General features: G+C 38.1%; 1 protein-coding gene and 1 non-coding gene across 2 annotated transcripts; both read right to left on the bottom strand.

Moving 5' to 3' along the window:
- Window positions 1–2,811: 2,811 nt before the first annotated feature.
- LOC145642926 (uncharacterized) lies at window positions 2,812–5,015 on the bottom strand. Its single transcript, XM_081694082.1, has 4 exons — window positions 4,788–5,015; window positions 4,440–4,619; window positions 3,301–3,741; window positions 2,812–2,976 (listed from the first exon to the last, which is right to left on the bottom strand). The coding sequence occupies exons 1-4, from the start codon at window positions 5,013–5,015 to the stop codon at window positions 2,812–2,814; spliced, it is 1,014 nt and encodes a 337-aa protein (XP_081550208.1).
- An 11,833-nt stretch (window positions 5,016–16,848) lies between these two features.
- On the bottom strand, window positions 16,849–16,955 carry LOC145556914 (small nucleolar RNA R71). The gene has a single exon (XR_014092008.1). It is a non-coding gene; the product is annotated as a small nucleolar RNA R71 (small nucleolar RNA).
- Between the last annotated feature and the right edge of the window lie 3,211 nt (window positions 16,956–20,166).

The raw sequence follows: 20,166 nt of genomic DNA, 5'->3' as shown, positions 1-20,166 counted from the left end.
TACATGTACAAAAACACTTATAAAAGGTAAAATTTCACTCTCCTCGCCTCTCTACAATAAAAATAAAAATATAGAAAAAGGAAAACTAGTCTAGAAAGCAAAAAATACGGGTTGCCTCCCGCAAAGCGCTGGTTTATCTAGGTCCCGCACGACCTGCCTACCACCTTGTAACTCAGGTTGGAAGTGGAGTTAGGAGGGTTTCCTCCACATCTCTAATAGTAGCTCCCTCATGATACACTTTCAATCTTTGGCCATTTACCTTAAACTCTTCACCCTTGTCATTGAGAGCACTAATACCTAAAACACTTGATAGAATTTGTGCAAAAAGCACCAGAAGTATGTAAAACAAAGGGAAAAAGCGCGAAATTCTATCGCATTCCATCCCCCTTAAAGAAAATGAGTTACGCCCCCGTAACTCAACATACCTGAAACAGTTCTGGGTATTTCTTTTTCATTTCATCTTCTGCCTCCCAAGTGGCTTCCTCATATTCTTGGTTAGACCAGAGTACCTTTACAATGTTCACGTTCTTATTGCGTGTACTACGCACTTTACTCTCGAGAATCTTGACAGGTCTCTCTTCATAAGTTAAGCTTTGATCTAACTCAATGGTTTCGGGTTGTAACCCATGGGATTTATCAAGGATATACCTTCTTAATTAGTTGGGACACATGAAATACATCATGTACTTTACTAAGCTCCATAGGTAATGCTAACCTATAAGCTACCTTGCCTATTCTTTGTAGTATTTCATACGGACCAATGTATTTTGGACTGAGCTTTCCTTTCTTTCCAAATCTCATCACCCCCTTCATTGGTGACACCTTTAACAACACCTTATCACCAATTTCGAACTCTTCTTCCCTTCGCTTCGAGTCTGCATAGCTCTTTTGGCGATCATGAGCTGCTTGAATTTTAACTTGAATTTCCCTTACTTGTTTAACTGTGTCTTCAATCATTTGAGGCCCTAGGATCATGTTCTCACTAATGTCATTCCAACAAATTGGACTTCTACATTTTCTCCCATACAAAGCCTCAAATGGTGCCATTCCTATGCTTGCGTGGTGACTATTATTATAGGAAAATTCAATTAAATCCAAACTGTCTTCCCAACCTCCCTGGAAGTCTATTACACAAGATCTCAACATGTCCTCCAAGGTTTGAATAGTTCTTTCAGTTTGCCCATCTGTGGCAGGGTGAAACGCCGTACGCATCTTAAGTATTGTACCAAAATTTTCTTGTACACTTTTCCAGAATTTTGAGAGAAATCTGGAATCCCTGTCAAATACAATATCTTTTGGAACTCCATGTAACCTCACCACATGTTTGATGTAAGCTTTCTCAAGTTTCTCCATCTTCCAAGTTTCTTTCATTGGTATAAACACTGCTGATTTCGTAAGTCTGTCCACCACTACCCAAATGGTATCATTTCCACTCCTTGACTTAGGTTAGCAAGTCACGAAATCCATTGAAATGCAATCCCACTTCCATCCTGGAATTTCTAGTGACTGCACCGTTCCCTGAGGCCTTCTGTGCTCTATCTTCACCTTTTGACATGTTAAACACTTCGCCACAAACTCAGCAACCTCATTTTTCATTCTTGGCCACCAAAACATCTTTTTCAAATCCTTTTATAGTTTGTCTCCTCCCGGGTGTAAAGAGTAAGGTGTACTGTGGCCTTCTTCCATCAACTTCCTCTTCACCTCCTCACATTTCTGTGGTACACACCATCTATTTTTGTACCTCAAACTCCCATCTTCGTGGATCTTGAAATCTGTAGTCTTTCCCTGCTTAATTTTCTCGCGAATCCTATCTAACTTTACATCCCCCTCTTGGTTGACTCGAATCTCGTCAAAGATAGTTGGTTGGACGCTTAGATTCGCAAGAATACCCGCTGTTACTCCCCATTCTACGACCTCCAGATTCAATTTCATCATTTCTGTACATAGTTTATTAGCCACTACCAACGAGTTGATTCCATGACTAGTCTTACGACTTAGAGCGTCCGCAACCACATTCGCTTTCCCTTCGTGGTATTGTATCTCTAAATCATAATCTGTCATATACTCTAAGCATCTTCGCTGACGGGAGTTTAAGTCCTTTTGGGTGAAAATGTATTTTAAGCTTTTGTGATCCGTGTAAATTCTACATTTCACCCCATACAAATAATGGCGCCAAATTTTTAGCGCAAAAATGATTGCAGCTAATTCCAGATCATGGGTGGGATAGTTTACTTCATGCTTCTTTAACTGTCTCGATGCATATGCAATCACCTTCCCATTTTGCATAAGCACACATCCTAAGCCATTCTTTGATGCGTCACTATACATATCATATAGTCCACTATCATCCGGGAGTGTAAGTACTGGTGCTGTGATTAGTTTCTGTTTCAAGAGTTGGAACGCTTGTTCACATTTATCGTCCCACTCAAACTTTTTGTCCTTCATCATCAAGGTGGTCATGGGTTTAGCAATTTTGGAAAAATCTTTAACAAAACGCCTATAATACCCTGCTAAACCTAAGAAACTTCTCACGTCAGATACTGTCTTGGGTGTCGGCCAACCCTTAATTGCTTCTATTTTGGTTGGATCTACCTCTACTCCATCTTTGGACACGTAATGTCCCAAGAAGGCTACCTTTTCCAACCAAAACTCACACTTAGAGAATTTTGCGTAGAGGTGGTTTTCTCTTAGTGTTTGCAGAATTGCCCTTAGGTGTTCAGCGTGCTCTTCCTTACTCTTCAAGTACACCAGTATGTCATCTATGAACACAACTACAAACTTATCCATAAATTGATGAAATACTCTATTCATCTAATCCATAAAGATTGTTGGGGCATTGGTCAATCCAAAAGGCATAACTGTAAATTCGTAATGCCCATATCTTGTCCTAAATGCGGTTTTTGGAATGTCTTTGTCGGCAATCCTTAATTGGTGATACCCAGATCTCAAGTCGATCTTTGAAAACACTGTGGCACCCTTTAGTTGGTCAAACAGATCATCTATTCTTGGTAAGGGATACTTATTCTTTATGGTTACTTTATTTAGTTCCCTGTACTCAATGCACAACCTCATACTTCCATCCTTCTTTTTCACAAACAGAACAGGTGCTCCCCAAGGAAAAGCACTTGGTCTAATGTACCCTTTGTTCAACAAATCTTGTAACTGCTACTTTAATTCACTCATTTCTGCAGGTGCCATTCGATATGGTGCCTTGGATATTGGGGCTGTTCCGGGAACTAAATCTATGGTAAAGTCGATTGCCCTCTTAGGTGGCATTCCAGGGATCTCTTCCGGAAACACATCCAGAAATTCGTTGACCACTTCTATATTTTCTAGATTTTTCACTTGTTCATGGTTCATATCCCTAACACTGTAGAAATATACTGGATGTCCCTTCTTCATGTACTTTGCTAATTTCAGCACTGATATTACCCTTGGGCACTTGGTTTTACCATTCATCCAGTAAGTCACTGATTCATTTCCACTTGTGACCATCTTCACTTTCTGTGATCTACAACTAATCTCAGCATTATACTTACTCAGCCAGTCAATCCCCAAAATAAGGTCAAAGTCGCTCAGCCCGAACTCAATGAGTTTAGACGGGAATATCTTTCCCTCTATTTCTAAAGGCACATTTCTAAAAGTTTTGGTACAATTTACTACCCCACCTGTCGGAATGGTTATTGGTAAATCTACTACCTCTACTGTCTTTAAACAGTCTTTAAGTTTTGCAACAACAACCTTAGAAATAAAAGAAAAAGTTGCACCAGAATCAAACAATACTTTAACAGGAATAGAGTTAATAGAAAAAGTACCAGTGATAACATCTTCTGTGGCATCCGCCTCATGCTTCCTTAGAACATTCCGTTTCCCTGCAGTTCCACTCTTCTGCTGGTTATTCCCGCTGTAGTGTTACTGTTCCTTGCCCCATTTTGTTGCACTCCCTTGTTTCCAGCAAAGTTGTTGTTGTTCTATTGGAAATTCCTTTGTTTTCCCCCTGAATTATTATTGTTTTGCCTGTTCCCATTACTATTCTTGGAGAAACACTCATATTCTCTATGCCCGAGCTTATTACAAAAACGACAAGTGACCGCATTGCCCTCACAATCCTTTCCAGGGTGGTTATTCTTGCACCTTTTGCAAAAATAAACTCTTCCATTCTTGTTGTTTCCCTGGTTATTGTTTCTAGCCCCTCCATTGTTGTTACGGTTCCCTTGACGGTTATTACCATGGAAGTTGTTATTGTTGTGGAAGTTATTGTTATGGTGGTACTTCTGTTTCTTAAAACCATTCTGGTTTCCCTGTTGGTTTCCAGAAACTTGTCCCACTTCCTTCCTCTTCTCTCTTCCTTCTATTTCAGCTAACTCTTTCTTCTTCTTTTCTTCTAGAGCATAAAGGTGTGCGGCCCTTCCATATACTTCACCTAGGGTCTCAAATACCTGCCCGCACAGCTTTAACTGCAAATCAGTAGTTAACCCACTCTCAAACTTCCTAGCTTTTGCTTTCTCCGTAGAGACAGACCCTTCAGCAAAACAGGATAATTCAATAAACTTGGTGTAGTATTCTGTAACTGTCATCTTGTCCATCCTAAGGTTTGAAAATTCCTCAGCCTTCTGCTTCTGCAAAAAGCTAGGATAAAACTTGTCTCTCACTTTTTCTTGGAATTTGGTCCAATTGAACCCAGGTAATACTCTAATGGTAGCCTCGTTTTGTTGCCACCAAAGGTAAGCTTCACCCCTCAGGTAGTAAGTAGCACAACTCACTTTTGAGTTTTCAGGGCATCACACAGCTCCAAATAGTTTCTCAAATTCCCTTAACCAGTTTTCCAACACAAAAGGGTCAGGCTCGCCCTGATAGGTTGGTGTCTTGCTTTGCGCCACCTTTTTAAAGAGCTCCCCTTGAGCATCCCCATTACCAGTTGAATTCCTTGCCAATTGTTGGGCAACTGCTGCCAATTGCCTCACTACTTCATTTAAATCGTTTCCACCACTACCTGAACTTCTTCCCCCTGCCATTTTGTTTCTCCTGAATATAGGACAAAGATAACTATTAGAAATGGCTAGGTTTAGCTCTCAAGACGTACACTCGTCTATTACCTAACGACCTTTAGACATTTACAGTAGAATTTGAAGCTAACAATTTGGGATAGCAGTTGCTAAAAATTCCCTTAATGTAGCTTTATAAATTAATTATTGATTGCTAACCAACCATGCATTTAATAAAGCATCACAAAAAAAATAAAAATAATCCTCATAGACGTTCACAGCTTATAAATGTTTGTTGGAGATAAGTTGCTTGGAATGGTGATTACTGGAATAATGGTGTGAAATGGAAGATTTGTAAAACAAAATAATTTATTAATAAAAATTTATCAAAGAAATAAATAAGGTTTTATTAATTAAAATAGACTGAAGATATTAAAATAAAAAGTGTGTTCCAGGAACTGATGTGGTCATGCCACTTATTAGCTAAAACTGAAATAACAAATAAATTTTAAAATAAAGACTATGAATTAGTGGCAAGGAAAGTCATAAGATCTAATCCTTTCGAACGTTGTCCCTTTTGTTGGTGGATTGCTTGTAGCTTGAAGGATCGAAATTAGAATCATTTGACTCTTCCATTGGTTCAGGTGACTCAGGTTCAGGTTCTACTTGTACAAACTCCCCTTCTTCCTCCTCATCTGATGAGATATATATAATTATTGGAGTTGGAGGTGGATTTGAATCAGAAATGTCCATAAGTGAACTATTACCCTCTTGTTTTTCTCCATTCTCTGCTTGATTACCCCCTGACGAAGAAGAAGAAGAAGAAGAAGAAGAAGAAGAAGAAGCAGAATTTCCTGGTTGTTGATTAGGAGGAGGATTGTTCCCTATTGGGTTATCATAGTAGTAGTCAGGGTAGGGAAGGTTTAAGCGCTGACAATAAGCTTTCTCCACCCTTACGAGGTATTTAGTTAAGAAAATATAATCTGGATACCACTGGCCATAATAGTCTCTGTATTTATGGTAATTTGGAACGTCTCCTGGAAGGTAAAAATCAGAAAATCTTTGTTTGACAGCAATGTAAGGGGGCTCCTCTAGAAGACAATGGACAATTATTGCCGAAATACTATCAGGGGTGTCATAAACTTTCTCCCGTAAGACATTGCTCATGTAGGATTCAGTGTTCAATCATACAATCTTTAGGGTTCACATAGAATAATACACATTTTTCATGCCTTCATCAACAAACACCTAGTCAAATCACATGCTTGATCACTCAACATAAAATTATGCACATAGGGAGAAATTTAAATCTTAGCCTATATGCCCTTTTTTTCTCCTACCCAAGCTCACCAACATGTTAATAAAAGCTTTTAACACATAATACTTACCTTAATCCTTGCTTCCTGCAATACATAATAAATAAAGTATACATATTTACCCCAAAAAAATAAATAATCAAAATTTCGGCCCTAAAAAAAATTTTTTTTTTTTCACGACACAAAAAAAAAAAAAAAAAAAAAAACGAGTGTTCTAAAAAAAAAATTTCGGACCATAAATAAATAAATAAATGAATAAATAAAAAAAAAATTGGCCCTTATATAAAAATTTTTTTTTAATAAAAAATAATGTAAATATATATATATATATATATATATATATATATATATATATATATATGTAAAATAAAATTAGAACAATCATCATTAAATAATTAAATTAACACTTGGCCAAGTTAAAAAAAGTAAGAAAAATATTTTCGGGTTAGTGGTAATTTAAAATCTCAACCTAAGCTCTGATACCACTTTGTAACACCCTAGAAATTCCTTTCTTTAAATACTCATTCTACTCTTTTAAAAATACGATTTAGGAATAACTAAGACATTACCGCCACCGTGAAAACGGCTAAGGCAATTATCAAAGATACACATCGGAAGACTCAAAATTAAAAACCGATTAAACAAGACAACCCTAAGTCAACAAAACGAAAATAAAGTTTAAAACCAAACGAACAAGTCAAATAAAATCAAACTACAACTTGGAACCATTAAAGACCCTTATTCAAAAACCGTTCCCAAATCAAACCTTTATGTTAGTCCACACATAATATATCATAAATAAATAAAGCATAAAACACATTGTAATCTAATGAAAGCTAATAGGATTCACTCTTCACTCATGCCCCATCATGATCATGCTTCAATACCTGAAAAGTTTATCTCTACTTGTTTCCACTACTCTCCATTAAAAATGGGTCATCATAGGGCCAAGGTAAAGACATGGCCAAAAACACAAACACACACAATCAGCAAAGCTGAGTACATAAGCGTAAAATAGCCACACTAACATGCTTTCACCTATCAACACACACTTACCTCATTGCACCTGTTCACAAATACACCAATCAACACAATACAATGACTAGACCCTAATTAATTCATTTTGCATTGATTATGCATCGAACAGGTTTCCACCTATTAACCTCCCCCAAATAAATTTGAGGTTAACTGGCACGGGTGCTAACCGTGCCAGCGACAAAACCACACAAAGGTGGCGGAATTCCTGCGCATAATAATAAATAATAAAAAGGAATATACAGCGTCATGTACTCCATTGAAGGTTATGGTTAAATATAAAACCCCATAAACCCCCCCCATTGTTCATACTCAAGGTATATACGTTCCAAGAGTTTTGGTGCGTAATCTCTTTCACTTTACGTTATTCACATATTATTAGACTTGGTGATGACTCTCAAAGAATAATAAGTCAATCAACAATAATTATTCAATCAAACAAACACACCAATTTAATTCTTGAATAATTAGTGACCACATATTATTTATTGTTGAACCCTTTTTAATTCTACCTCAGTGTCAAAGACACCTTAAACGCATAATGCGCCAAAAATCCTATCCCTCGGTGTTAAAAACACCTTAAGCGCACAAAGGCACCAACATACAATTTATTCCTTGTGTACATAGACACTTATACAGCTCCTTCCTCATGCTTTAAGCATCAATAAAAATTATTTGAACCATAATAAAATTCCTTTTTAATATTCCAAACATAATTAAACATGTAGTTTAATTAATCATGCCTTCTAACATGCCATAAATAAAATTGTGGTTCAAACGCAACATGTCTAAAATATAATCTTCCAATCTAAAACCATCACAAATAATTCATGCTTCACAATTCAATCACAAACACCATAAATTCACAATTCCATACATAAACCTTAGCATGATTCTACTTATAATCAATTACAAACAAACCTAGCATGATTCTACATCACCAAAACATGCTAAGTACGCGTACGTACCTTGAGTACGTTATTAAAACTGCCACGACTAGTAGAAATCGCTTACTTCAAAGTCTCCTACACATTAAATTCATAATAGAGTATTAATATCCACTCTAAACAAATTTCCAGCAATATATACTATTTTAAAACCCTTCATAATTTAATTAGAATATATATATTAAATAAAATACGTATAAAATGTATATATATTAAATAAAATACGTATAAAAATACGGGGTATTACAACCTTGGCATCGTTTGTTGGTGAAGCTATGGCCTCGACTCACTTGGACACATAATCGACGGCTACAAGTATGTAGAAATTCCCATTGGAAGATGGGAACGGCCCCATATAATCAATACCCCAAACATAAAATATTTCTACTTCAAGAATCCCGGTTTGGGGCATCTCATGCATTCGCGAAATGTTGCCAGTCCTCTGGCAAGAGTCACAAGCCTGCACAAAAGTGTTAGCATCCTTAAACATAGTGGGCCAATAGAAGCCTGACTCATTAATTTTAGCCACCGTTTAAGTGGTGCCATGATGTCCTCCATAAGGTGAAGTATGACAACTGGTAAGAACGCCATGAACTTCCCATTCGGGAACACACCTGCGAAATAATCCATCTGCACACTCACGAAACAAAAAAGGATCATTTCAAAAATAATGTTTAACATCAGAAAGGAATTTCTTTTTCTGTTGGTAGGATAAGTCAGGAGGTAGAGTACCACCCACTAAATAATTAGCAAAGTCCGCATACCAAGGGTGTTGCTCTACAACTGCATACAGGTTGTCATCAGGGAATGAATCATCTATAGGAAGAGAATCCTTACCCTCATCATACCTGATTCGTGACAAGTGGTCTGCCACTACGTTCTCTGCTCCCTTTTTTTATCTTTTATTTCAATGTTGAAGTCTTGGAGCAAAAGAATTCATCGGAGTAGCCTTGGCTTTGATTCCGCCTTCGCTATCAAGTACTTCAATGCTGCATGGTCAGTAAAAACAATGACTTTAGAACCAACAAGATATGATCTAAATTTTTCTAAAGCATAAATAACAGCAACAAACTCCTTTTCCGTAGTGGCATAGTTGACTTGAGCTTCATCCAAAGTTTTGCTTGCATAATAAATAGCATGCAAAACCTTGTCCTTTCTCTGTCCAAGCACGGCTCCTAGGGAAAAGTAACTTGCATCACACATGATCTCGAAAGGAAGATTCCAATCGGGAGCACATATGATGGGTGCCGATATCAAAGCCTGCTTAATCCTGTTGAAAGCCTGAAGACACTCGTCAGTTAAAATAAAAGGAGCATCCTTGAGCAAAAGCCGAGTCAGTGGTTTAGCAATTTTAGAAAAATCTTTGATAAAACGGCGATAAAACCCCGCATGACCCAAGAAACTTCTAACTCCCTTAACATTAACTTGGGCAGGTAATTGCCCAATCACTGATATCTTAACTTTGTCTACTTGTATGCCCTTATCAGATACAATATGACCTAGAACTACTCCCTCTGTCACCATAAAGTGACATTTTTCCCAATTTAGAACTAAATTGCACTCATCACATCTTTTCAAAATTTTAGCGAGATTAATTAAACATGAATCAAACTAAGAACCATACACGCTAAAATCATCCATAAAGACTTCCATTATAGACTCTATGAAATCAGAAAAAATGCTAATCATACAACGTTGAAAGGTACACTACTAAAAAAACTAGAATAAGAAATGCAAGATATAGAACGGTTAATTTAGATATGCGTTCTCTAGGATTATATAGAACGCCTATCTTAATTAACCGTTCTATTTGATTTTTTTTATTAAATTGTGATTTTATTATATAGAACTAATTTCTTAGTTAACCGTTCTATTTGATACATCTAAATTTTACACTTACAATATAGATCGCCCCTCCTAGTTAACCAATCTATATGTTTAACATTATTTTTTAAGAATAAAATAAAAATAAAAATCTAACCTACCAAGAGGCCCAAAATTCTAACCCTAACTCCTCCTTCCTCTTAATTAAGATAGCCGTCATTCATTTCCTCATCCTCTCAAGCACTTCTTCCCTCCTTTGAAACCCTTACTCCTTTCTCATCTTCTACCTTCATCCCTCAAAATCCGATCCTAGTAACTCCGGCTGAGGTCCAATTAACCTCTTCTCCGTCATCTTCTTCCTATATTAACAACTATCCTATTCATCGTATCTCTTTGTTTCCAACCCCAACTCCGATTAAAATCTCGATTTTGCTCTGTTTATGCAGTACGGGTCTTGATGCAGTACGGTGCTCTGTTTCAAGGTAGGTGGTGGCTGAGATTGAATTGATTGGTGGGTCGTTTAAGGTGGTTGGAGGTGTGCGAATTATGAAGTGCATTTTAATTCTAAATTATTAATTTTTGGTCTATAACTTTCATCAATTGATTTTTATGTTATGATTTGGATTATAATTTTTGATTTTTCATCTTTGATTTGTAGGTGTTTGGTGCGGCTTCACTATTTGCGTGCACTATTGCTGGAGGTGCTGCGGTGTTGAGGTTGTTGGAGACGTTGCGGTGCTCGACGTTGGTGGAGATCAAATGCTGCAATGGTCGAGGTTGGTGGAGGCGCTGCTAGTGCATCAATTTGGGGGAAGCGCAGCTGGTGGTTTTGGTTGTTAAAGCTCTGCTGCGGTTGAATCGGTTGAATTGGATTATTAAGGTGGAGGTGGTTCGAATTTCATGGGCAATTCAAGTTGCACTAGCTTTTAAAGTTGTTAGCAGTTTAGCACATTGATAATTATTAAGTTGGTATAGAATTGTATCAAAATAAAGAGTTGAGATGTAATTACTATGTATTTGAATATAAAGGATACTCCGTAATAAAATTAATTCTTAATTTGATATTTGACTTTTACCATTTCAATTCTATTTGATTTTATTTATTAATTAATGGTGTTGATTAGCATATATATGCAACCTCTAATATGCAATATTAATATTTTTTTTTAAAAAAAATCGCCAAAGAGAACGGTTATCTTAGATAACCGTTCTCTTTTATTCATATAAACATATAAAATAGGATAGAGAACGGTTATCTCTTGGATATAGAACGCCTTCTGTACCCGTTCTATTTTCCCTTGCATATAGAACGCCTCTTGTACCTGTTTTGTAAACTTTACACATCGCTTAGCAGAAGAACGCCTCTGAGGCGTTCTATAAGGCCAATTTTAACCATTCTTTATTCCATTTTTTGTAGTAGTGGTAGCGGGTGCATTACATAAACCAAAGGGCATTCTACGATATGCAAAAGTACCATAGGGGCATGTAAAAGTACACTTCTCTTGATCTTCAGGGTGAATTGAAATTTGAAAAAATCCCGAATACCCATCCAAATAGCAAAAGAATTTATGATTAGCTAATCTCTCAAGCATTTGATCTATAAAGGGAAAAGGGAAGTGGTCCTTTTTAGTGGCGATATTTAATCTACGATAATCAATGCACATACGCCACCCTTTTACAGTTCTAGTGGGAATTAATTCATTTTTTTCATTGGTTATCACAGTCATCCCACCCTTTTTTGGCACTACCTGCACAAGACTTACCCATTTGGAGTCAGAAATAGGATAGATAATACCTGCATCAAGTAATTTCATAACCTCCTTCTTGACTACTTCCTGCATGTTGGGATTTAATCTTTGTTGGGGTTGAATGCAGGGCTTATAGTTGTCCTCTAGATGTATCCTGTGCATACAAAAATCAGTGCTGATACCCTTGAGATCATCAATAATGTACCCAATAGCTTTCTTATGGGTTTTGAGAACCCCTGGAAGTTGGGAAGTTTGTAGGTTAGTAAGTGCAGTATTGATGATCACGGGGTATAGTTCCTGTTCATCAAGAAAAATATATTTTAAATGAGAAGGGAGAGGTTTTAGCTCAGGTTTCTTGACCTCTGCAGGTTTTGATTCCTGAACTAAATTTACTACCTTCATTGTTTCCTTGGGGCTTAACTCTTTTAAGGAAAGAGCCTTTTCAATATCTTGTACCTCATTACCCCAAACGCTTGCATTGTCTCTAGATAAATTCCCGTAGAGGACTTCCTCTAGGGGATCCCTCGCAAGAACCTGTGGCAAGCTATCATCACAAATATCATCTATTATATCAATTACATCAATATAGCAACAATTCTCCTCTAGCATAAGCCCTTTCAAAACCTTCACTAAATTAAAAGTAACATTGTCGTCACCTACAAAAAGGGTTAGTTTACCATTTTTAACATCAATAATTGCTCCTGCAGTATGGAGAAAAGGCCTACCTAATATAATGGGTATTTCTGTATCCTCTGCCATGTCTAACACAACAAAATCAACAGGAATAAAAAATTTACCAACTCTGACAGGGACGTCCTCTAAAATACCTAAGGGGTATTTTACCGAACGATCTGCCATTTGCAAAGTTATATTAGTAACTTTTAATTCTCCCATATTAAGTTTAGCACAGACAGACGATGGCATGACACTGACACTAGCACCCAAATCACACAAAGCTTTATCAATAAAAACATTCCCTATATGACAAGGGATAGAAAAACTACCGGGATCCTTTAATTTAGGAGGGGATTTGTTTTGCAATAAAGCGCTACACTCCTCTGTGAAAGCTACAGTTTCTACTTCATTAAAGGCCCTTTTCCTAGTCAGAATGTCTTTCATAAATTTAGCATAAGCAGGAACTTGAGTGATTAAGTCAGTAAAAGAAACTGTTACCTGTAGGTTTTTCACAACCTCTAAAAACTTACTGAATTTTTTATCAAGCTTACTCTTAAGTTGGCTATTAGGGAATGGAAGTTTGATAACCAGGCTCTGCACATCTCCTCTCTTATCCTGCGATTTACCCTGCACAGAAACATTAGTAGAGTTAGTATCTATTTGTAGCCCTACAGGGCTAGCAGGATTAGCATTTGGTATAGAGGAATCTAGATCAGGAACTGGTCTATCTTCCTTTGGCATAGGAGGTCCATCATAATGTGAACCACTCCTTAGAGTGATTGCATTGGCATGATCTGTAGGATGGATAGGTTGTGATGGTAGAGCTCCCTGCTAATGGGATTGTAGGGTAGATGAAAGTTGTGCAATTTGATTGTCCATGATTTTATTATGGGCTAGGATAGAATCAATTTGCGCATCCCTACTCTCCATATGCTTTTGCATATTGGTAAGCATTGCTCTAATTTCTGTCATGGCAGGGTCGAAAGATGATGAGGGTGATGCTTGGCTTTTCTGGCCGAAATTAGGATGATAATATTTTTGCTGTGGTGGGGTTTGCTGTTGTGGTTGTTGTAGAGGTGGAGGGTTTTGTACATTGGTGCTCCGGTATGAAAGATATGGGTGTTTCTTATAACCGACATTGTAGGAATTGGAATAAGAGTTATTCTGCCTATAGGTTGGAAAGGCATTAACTTGTTCCATAGAGCTCCTACAATCTTTCTCCCAATGACCTAAAATTCCACAATTTTCACCAAAAACTTCATTGTTAGCAATAGCAGAAACATTAGCTACAGAGTTAGGAGTAACAGTAAGATTATCTAATTTTTGACAAATAGACGTTAATTAGGCTTGCAAAAAGGATACGGAATCGACATTATGTTTTCCTTTATTTGCAAACCCTCTCGGATTCCCATATTGGGAATTGTGTATTGCCATGTCTTCGATAACCTGTCTTGCATCGTCCACATTTAAATTCATGAACCTCCCACTAGCTGTAGAATCTAGCATTGATCTAGAAGAATTTCCAAGTCCATTAAAGAATGCTTGGATCAATTGCCATTGTGTTAGATTGTGGTGGGGGCACTCTCTCTGTAGATCCTTGAACCTCTCCTAAGCCTCATATAGCGTTTCGTCGGCCTCTTGAGCGAAGTTCTGAATAGCACTCCTTAGTACCGCTGTTCTCTCTGCAGGATAGTATTTATCATAGAAATTCAAAGCAAGAGTTTCCCAGTCAGTAATTTCAAGTGCAGTTCTATTCAAACCATTAAACCATAATTTAGCTTTGCCACATAATGAAAAAGGAAAAAGAATCTCCCTGATTTGGTCTTGCGTGACCCCGGCTTGTCTAATGGTGTTACAATATTGCCATAAATCTGCGATGTGAAGATTAGGATCTTCACGCTTAGCTCCACTGAATTGCTTCCTCTCTATCATAGTGATAAATTGGGGCTTAATTTCAAATTGGACTCCATCTAGTGCCGGAGTGGGAGTAAGGTGCGGGAAATCTGTGAGCTTCGGCTGCGAGTAGTCACTAAGTTTCTTCTTGGCCGTCATCTCTGATTCTGAATCTGAAGGAATATCTGTGTCACTAGAATCAGAGGGAGGATCTCTTCGACTGTTATCCTCCTCAGAACCCGCCAAAATTTGTCTATAGATTTTCCTTTGCCTATGAAAAGAGCGCTCGATCTCAGGATCGAATGGGATGTAACCTGATCTGGAACACCTGGCATAAACAAGGAACTAAAAGACAAATATGAGAATTGCCTCAAAGAACTAACGTTCTCTGAGACAAAAGGGGATAATCTAGACTACAAAAAATAATCAAAAAACAAAAATAAAACCGTTTCCCCGGCAACGGCGCCAAATTTTGACAGGGTAAAGTTGTATCCCCTAATCAAAAGTAAATACCTAAGTCCTCTAACTAAAGTAGATAGGGAAGTAGGGTCGAACTCCACAGGGAAACAAGTCTTTTTACTCCTAATTAATTATTATAATCTAAATTATCTAAGTAACCAATATTTTTGGGAATATATTCTATACTACGAAGAATAAGTTTAGGGAGAAAAACAATAAGAAAAAGCCTAGGGTCACAGGTTCACCAATAATTAATATTCCGGGATAAAACATAATAACTAATAATTAACATTGCACAAATAACATGATTAACAGGCTCTCGTAATTTATTAATCAACATAGATCTAACAGGCTCTCGCAATTTACTAGATCTAAGTTCCTATTAAAATTAGCCTTTAGTATTAATTTAACATCTGCTCTATTCATTAATTCAATATTGCTAAACATTGACAATCAAATTACATCTGCTCGATTCATAATCTAATTGCAAAGAATTAAAACAATTCAATAAGAAATTATCATGCAATACCAATAATCAATAATAACAAATTTTCCCTTCATATTAAATATGGATCCCCATAAACCCTAGAATTAAACTACTCAGACATAATTATAACTAAACTAATCAAATAAATAAAAAAAAACATAATCAAAGAAGTAAATGAAATAGCTGAAATTAAAAGAGAAGAAATTGTTACCTAAAGAAATTTGGATTAATGAAAGAAAATTAAGAACAAAAGTTTAGAGAGAATTTAAGAGAGAGAAGTATCCTAAGTAGAGAGAGAAAATCTAAAAAAGAACGTAATCCAAAATTACGTACATAATTTTTACTTAAACATTCCTCAAAACAAAAATTAAAACTAATCTAATCAGCTTTGAGAAAAACACGTGCCCGATCGGGCTAGAGGCCGCCCGATCGGGCGTGCCTTTTTCCTCGTGCCTCTTCTCAGCAGCAACGCCCGATCGAGCTAAATGCACGCACGATCGGGCGCGCCTTAGGCCACGCACCAGCACCAAATCTGCACGCCGCGCCCGATCGAGCTAATGCTTGCCCGATCGGGCCCTTTGCTTCTCTTCGAGGCTTAGATTTCGATTGGGCTTGATTCCTCGGCCCAATCCGGATTTCCTTTTCGGGTCTTGAATACTCGGTCCAAATACCTCGGTATCCTGATTACTGAGCCCTTAATCACCGGCTCGATGACTCTAACTGGCCTTAGGCTTCAAAGATGGTCGTGCTCTTCTAATTTCCGTAGTCGCTCCATGAAAAACCCGAGAAAATGCTCCAAAGGTGCAATTCCCTACAAAACTCAACAAAGACTACGAAAACACTAGAAAACACCAATTAGCAATAAAAGTGGCACAAAAGAGCCAAAAATACTACTAATTATGACCAAGGGACGGGGGTAAATAACTATATAAAATGGACATATCATACATCCCATTCGATCCTGAGATCGAACGATCCTTTCATAGATAGAAGAACTTCTACAAGCAAATTCTGGCGGATTTTGGTGATAACAATAATCACCGGGACCCTCCAACTGGTTCTAGCGATTCAGAGGTATCATCAGATCCAGAATTAGAGATGACGGCTCCAAAGAAGCTTAGTGATTACTCACAACCAAATCTTATAGATTTTCCACATCTCACTCCCACTCCGGCTCTTGATGGGGTACAATTTGAAATTAAACCCCAATTTATAACGATGATAGAGAGGAAGTAATTTAGTGGAGCCAAGGGTGAAGAGCCAAATCTTCACATTGCCGACAATTGTCAATATTGTAATACCATCAGGCAAGCCGGGGTCACACAAGACCAAATCAGGGAGATTCTCTTTCCCTTCTCTTTAACTGGAAAAGCTAAATTGTGGTTTAATGGTTAATAGGGAACTACAATTGGTATAATTTACTGGGAAACTCTTGTTTTGAATTTTTATAACAAGTATTATCCTGGAGAGAGAACAGCCGTACTACGGAGTGCGATTCAGAACTTTGCCCAAGAAGCCGATGAATCTTTATATGAGGCTTGGGAGAGGTTCAAGGACCTTTAAAGAGAATGCCCCCATCATAATTTAGCACAATGGCAGTTAAACCAAGCCTTTTACAATGGCATTGAAAATTCATCTAGAATAATTTTAGATTCTGCAGCTAGTGGGAGATTAATGAATCTTAATGTTGATAATGTAAGTCAGGTTATTGAAGATACGGCGATACATAATTCCCAATATGGAAATCCTAGAGAATTTTGCTAACAAGGGGAAGCATAGTGTTGACTCTGTATCCTTTTTGCAAGCTCAATTGACCTCTATCTGCATAAAATTAGATAATCTTATCATTGCCAATAAAGCTAATGTTTCTGCAATTAATAATAATGCTAATGAGGCTTTCTGTGAAAATTGTGGAATTATAGGTCATTGGGAACAAGATTGCAGGAGTTCCATGGAGCAAGTTAATGCCTTTCAAGCTTATAGGCAAAATAACCCATACTCCAACACCTACAATCTTGGGTATCGGAATCATCCGTACCTTTCCTACCGGAGTACTAATGTTCAAAATCCACCAGACCACCACCACAAGAACCACAGGCGCCACAGCAACAACAACAGAAATATTACCATCCCAATGCTGGCTAGAAGAACCAACCACAACAACCCTCCTCATCTTTCGATCCTGCCCTGGTAGAGATTAGAACGATGCTGGTCAATATGCAGAAGCACATGGAGAGTAGAGATGCGACAATTGATTCAATCCTAGCGCACAATAAAATTGTAGATAATCAAATTGCGCAACTTTCCGCTACCCTACAAGCCCGCCAACAGGGAGCTCTGCCGGCACAGCCGACCAGGCCTACGAATCAAGCCTATGCAATTACTCTAAGGAGTGGTTTAAACTACGAAGGGCCCCCTATGCCCAGAGTTGATGAACCTATTTTATTAAATAACGCTAATCTTGATTCCGTTAAACCTGACGATGTAGCTAATAGCCCTGCAAGGCTAAAGCATAGTACTAACATATCTAATTCTACATTGCAGGGTACGACTCTAGAGAAGGTGGCCACTCAAGATAAGAGCAATAATGCTCCAAAGCCAGTTATCAAACTTCCATTCCCCAATCGTCACTTGAAGGCAAACTTGGATAAGTCGTTTGGTAAGTTCCTGGAGATGATAAAAGATTTGAAGGTAACAGTTCCCTTCACTGAATTAATCACACAAATTCCTTCGTATACAAAATTTATGAAAGAAATATTGACAAGAAAAAGGTTTATTAGTGAGGTAGAGACAATAGCTTTCACTGCAGAGTGTAGTGTCGTACGTCAGAATAAATCTCCACCTAAAATTAAAAGATCCGGGTAGTTTTTCTATCCCTTGTCATACAGGTAATCTAATGATTGATAATGCATTGTGTTATTTGGGTGCTAGCGTTAGTGTTATTCCTTTATCTGTGTGTTCCAAGTTAAATATGGGTAAATTAAAATCTACTTATATTACTCTACAAATGGCCGACCGTTCTTTCAAATACCCCTTAGGTGTTTTAGAGGATGTCCCCGTTAGAGTAGGTAAATTCATATACCCGTTGGTTTTGTTGTTCTTGATATGGCTGAGGATTTGCAAACCCCAATTATTTTGGGTAGACCATTCCTCAACACTGCAGGAGCAATCATAGATGTGAGAAGTGGCAAGTTAACACTATCAGTAGGGGACGATAAAATTATTTTTAATCTTAATATATAATACCCCTAAAAGCCCCATGACAAAGGAGAAATGCTTTTGTGTTAATGTGGTTCATAACTATTCTAACAAGCCCCAAGATCTAGAAAAAGATCCCTTGGAGGCGGTATCTTGTGTTGCATCCTTTTCAGATGAGATAGACAAATGGAAGAAGGAAGTTGATGCAATAGAAAGAGCCCTCTACACTGTTAGTCTTGGTTTTGAGGACGAAAAGGTGGAATCAATCAAGCAAGTTGTGCAATTTGAGCCTACGGTAAGTGTTCCGCCAGATCGAGTTGTAAGTGTTGAATGCAATGACAATTTGAAGCAACCCTCGATCAAAGAAGGGTCTTTAGTTCGTAGCATTGAAGAACTCCCACTCCAAGTCAAGGAGGATCCACCGGACAAAGTGAATTGGCGTCCCACAGGGCATGTCAGGAGCCGCGTCGCAGCCAAACATACGCTAGACCGGGTGAGAAACCGCCCGATTAAGCATTAGGCCAAGGGTCCTAGTTATTGTACTTGGTGAGAAGGTCGTGCGGGACCTAGATAAACCAGCGCTTTGCGGGAGGCAACCCGTATTTTTAATGATTTTTAGACTAGTTTTTCTTTCTTTTACTTATGAGGGGAGAGATTAGGGAATTTAATGAGTTTTCATGAGTATTTATACAGGTTTGAAGGAAAAGAGTTAGCCAAAATTTTAAGAAAAGAAGAAAATAAGAATTTGGACAATAAGCCTCGAGCCCGACCAGGCGAAGCTCGCTCGACTGGGCGCGAGAGCTTGGTAAAAAAAATCATGTCTCATCGCCTGACCGGGCAATGGGCGCCCGACCGGGCGCAAAAATCATCGTATACGGACATATTCGTCCGCCCGATCGGGCAAGCCTCGCCCGACCAGGCGCGAGAAGAGGCAAAAAATATATCATCAAATCGCCCGATCGGGCGAAGGGCGCCCGACCGGGCGCGAGAATTAATGAAATCGGGTCGTTCAGATCGCCCGATCAGGCAATTGCCGCCCGACCAGGCGCGATAATAGAACAAATTTTAAAACTAAGATTGCTCGACCGGGCGAGCACCCGCCCGACCGGGCGCGACGCACCCGACCCCTTCTTCTTCTTCTTTCTTCGTCTTTTTTCTCATTTCACTCTACTTCCTCCATAACTTTCTCTCTCTAAAACTCAAATTCTCTCTACCTTCTCTCTAAGATTCTCTCTTCACTCCTTACCCAAATCCAAAACTTTTTACATATTATTACTCCTCTCTTCATCCTCTACATTATAATAAATTTTTTTGAATTTCTTTCAATTTAATTTCATACCCATTTCTACCATGGCTTCAAAGAGGGCTCGTTCTATTTTCGGTAAGAGTTCTAGTTCGAGGGAGGAATACGATCCTGATTTGCAACTCCCGTACTTGCCGACGATCCGTATCGCTAGCCAGGAGCAAAAGGAGTGGCTAGAACACCTAGTCGGGCGCGAGGTAATTCATTCATGGTGGTTACACCGCCCTACTTTTGAATCGTTTGGTTTGTACGATTTTGTGAAACGGTTTTTAAATGACATAGGCATGAGAAAATTT

The sequence above is a fragment of the Chenopodium album genome, chromosome 8 (genome assembly GCF_948465745.1).
Source record: "Chenopodium album chromosome 8, dcCheAlbu1.1, whole genome shotgun sequence".
Classification (NCBI taxonomy): domain Eukaryota; kingdom Viridiplantae; phylum Streptophyta; class Magnoliopsida; order Caryophyllales; family Amaranthaceae; genus Chenopodium; species Chenopodium album.
Note: the sequence above shows the minus strand (reverse complement) of the source record. Positions and strands in the feature narration are given on the sequence as shown.